We start from the raw sequence: 2452 nt of genomic DNA, 5'->3' as shown, positions 1-2452 counted from the left end.
CCCCAGTCTGTGTTGCCTGGGTGCTCGCTCATGAGAGGGGCTGTGTCCTGGGTTCCCGAGGGTCCCAGCACTTCCCTTCCTTGCCCTCCACCCACCCACCCACCTGACCAGGGCCCCTTGTTAATCCTACCCATCAGTCATTTCAGGAAACCTCTGTTTACTGTGCAGCACCCAGGCAAACGCTCTACAAACTCAACTTGTATATTTGGCAGATTAAACTTAACATTATCTTAATCCTCGCCTCCTGTTTGTCTTTGGGCCCGTGCCCAGTCTGGAAGGTCTACGGATGAGGTTCTGGTGATGCCAGGAAGGGGCTGAGAGGAGCCCACAGGGTGCCAGAGCCAGGTCCCCCTCCCTTTACAAAGCAGGGACGTGGGGCCGAAGGGGACCTGTGCAAGGTGCACAGCAGGCTGCCCTCTAGGTGCCCAGGTGGCTCCCACGACAGCCTGAACACGCTAGAAGGTGAATTCTGGCCCTTGGCCTTGAGGATTAATGCTGCTCTCCAGGAGCAAGGAGTGTGGGGGGACGCTGCAAGACCAGCTTGGGGGCTGGTAAGTCAGACCAACTTGATAACATGGAAAGACAGCAGCTACACTCTTGTGAAACCAGCCCCACCCTCCAGACAGACCACTGTGTCCACGCTGCGTGTTTGTTAACCTCTGTATTTTGAAGCAGTTCTTGACCAGCAAAGTGCTTGACCAGCAAAGTGCTTTGGGGCATTTTGTGGAATATATGAAAGCATTTAGCTTTTTTCCAAAAAGGCACATGTTTCTTAATTGATAAAAAACAATGAAAGTTGACCCCACCCCCACCCCATTCCTGAGGGAGCAGCCCCCACAGGAGCCATGTGCTGGCACCCTGGGAGACATTCAGCAAGCGACCCTGTGCCTCAGCACCCCTCCCGCAGCAGCTGGGATGCGGGCAGCAGCCTCCGCACGGTCACTTGATCTTGAGGTCCTTCAGGGCAGACTCCAGGCTCTGGAAGGAGGCAGAACAGATGGGCTGGTTCCCACCTGTCCTGCAGACACCCAGCCCCAGTAGCCAGAGGACCCTGGACCTGTGTCCCTAAAGGGAGTGGCTGGGAGGTACCAGGGCCACTCAGCTCCCCAAGGGCCCATGGGGACCCACCCAGTGTGGCCTCACCTTCACGTCCCAGATGCTCATGCCGCCGTCCATGCCGGTGGTGCAGAACTGTGAGCACTTGTCCTTTCCTCCGCTGAGCACCGAGATCTGACTGTAAGGGGGACCAGGTTCATGCATCCCCATCTGCCCTGAGTGCCCGGTGAGGGCACCAAAAGGACCACTGTGCCTGTGGGGGGCTGGTGAGGACAGGCTTTAGAGTGCTCTCCATGGCCACAAGTAATGGGCCACCAAAGCCTGGGCAGAGCGGCCCAGAAAACATGGGAGGACTCCAGGGACCGACTGTGGGGTGTGGGGGTGCAGAAGCTGGGGCTGGGGGAGGAACAGGGACCATTTCTGAAGGGCCTACAACAGGCTTTGGGCAGCAGCCTGGGAGGACGCAGCTGTCTTAAGTCAAGCCTCACATCTTTCCTGAATCTAAATGTCCCCACTCCCTCAGGGGTCTGCAGTTAAGACCTTCCAGTGCCAGGCCTCACTCTCGTGATGGGATTCTAGCTCTAGACCCCTTCTCCGTGGCCTACCTGCAGGCCAACCCTGAAAACTGTGAAAACAAACCTTAGGACAGTCCCACACAGAGGTCCTTGAAAACGCAGAGTGAGGGTGACCACCACTCCCTTCAGAGGTTCTCAATGGTGCAGCCTCCAGGGAACAATCTCCCCACCTGGCACTGCCCACCATGCCTGGTCCGTCCATGCCCCCACCTGACACTGTTCTTGTGCAGCGAGTCCAGGCTGGCGCCTGCCGTCACAGCACCCTCCGAGCTGGCCTTCTTGTCCAGGTTCTGGAAGCGCTCACGGGCCGTGAGGCCGCGCTGAGAGCTCTGCTTGGGCACGTCCAGCCGCCCACCAAAGCTCAGTGTCCCTGCTGCACTGTCGTAGGTGAACAGCACCGGGAAACAGTCGTGGCCCTGCAGAGGGGAATGGGCCATTGGGTACAGGTCCCAATCTTACCAGGAGAGGTTGTGGTGCTGAGGGGGCCGGTGACACCAGGGCACAGCAGAGCACGTATTGGGGGTAGTCACTAAAGCCTACAAGTGGTTACCTCTTTCCCCCCCCAGAAAGACCAGTGTCTAGGTGAAGAAGGAAGTTTGTCTAGACTTCTGGGGACCTGTGGGCCAGGTGTCCTGCCACCCTGGGTCTCCCTGTTGTAGTGGTAAACTCAGGTGGATATCCTTAGCGTAAGCCTATAAGCCTGTAAGCCTAAGCCTATAAGCCTAAGCCTAAGCCTAAGCCTATAAGCCTAAGCCTAAACCTATAAGCCTAAGCCTCTAAGCCTATAAATCCTAAGCCTATAAGCCTAAGCCTATAAGCCT

General features: G+C 57.1%; 1 protein-coding gene across 1 annotated transcript in view; it reads right to left on the bottom strand.

The window, feature by feature from the left end:
- Window positions 1-939: 939 nt before the first annotated feature.
- Window positions 940-2452, bottom strand: part of ARPC1B (actin related protein 2/3 complex, subunit 1B, 41kDa) — a 7759-nt gene continuing 6246 nt past the window's right edge. Inside the window, exons 7-9 of the mRNA XM_006889636.1 lie at window positions 1842-2047; window positions 1144-1234; window positions 940-978 (exon numbers count right to left, since the gene is read on the bottom strand). Coding sequence (XP_006889698.1) covers window positions 940-978; window positions 1144-1234; window positions 1842-2047 — 336 coding nt within the window. The remainder of the gene's footprint in view (window positions 979-1143; window positions 1235-1841; window positions 2048-2452) is intronic.

Source organism: Elephantulus edwardii, unplaced genomic scaffold, assembly GCF_000299155.1.
Source record: "Elephantulus edwardii isolate Elephantulus edwardi_28Jun2011 unplaced genomic scaffold, EleEdw1.0 scaffold00080, whole genome shotgun sequence".
Taxonomy (NCBI): domain Eukaryota; kingdom Metazoa; phylum Chordata; class Mammalia; order Macroscelidea; family Macroscelididae; genus Elephantulus; species Elephantulus edwardii.
The sequence above is the reverse complement of the archived record's forward strand: the minus strand, read 5'-3'. Positions and strand labels throughout refer to the sequence as shown.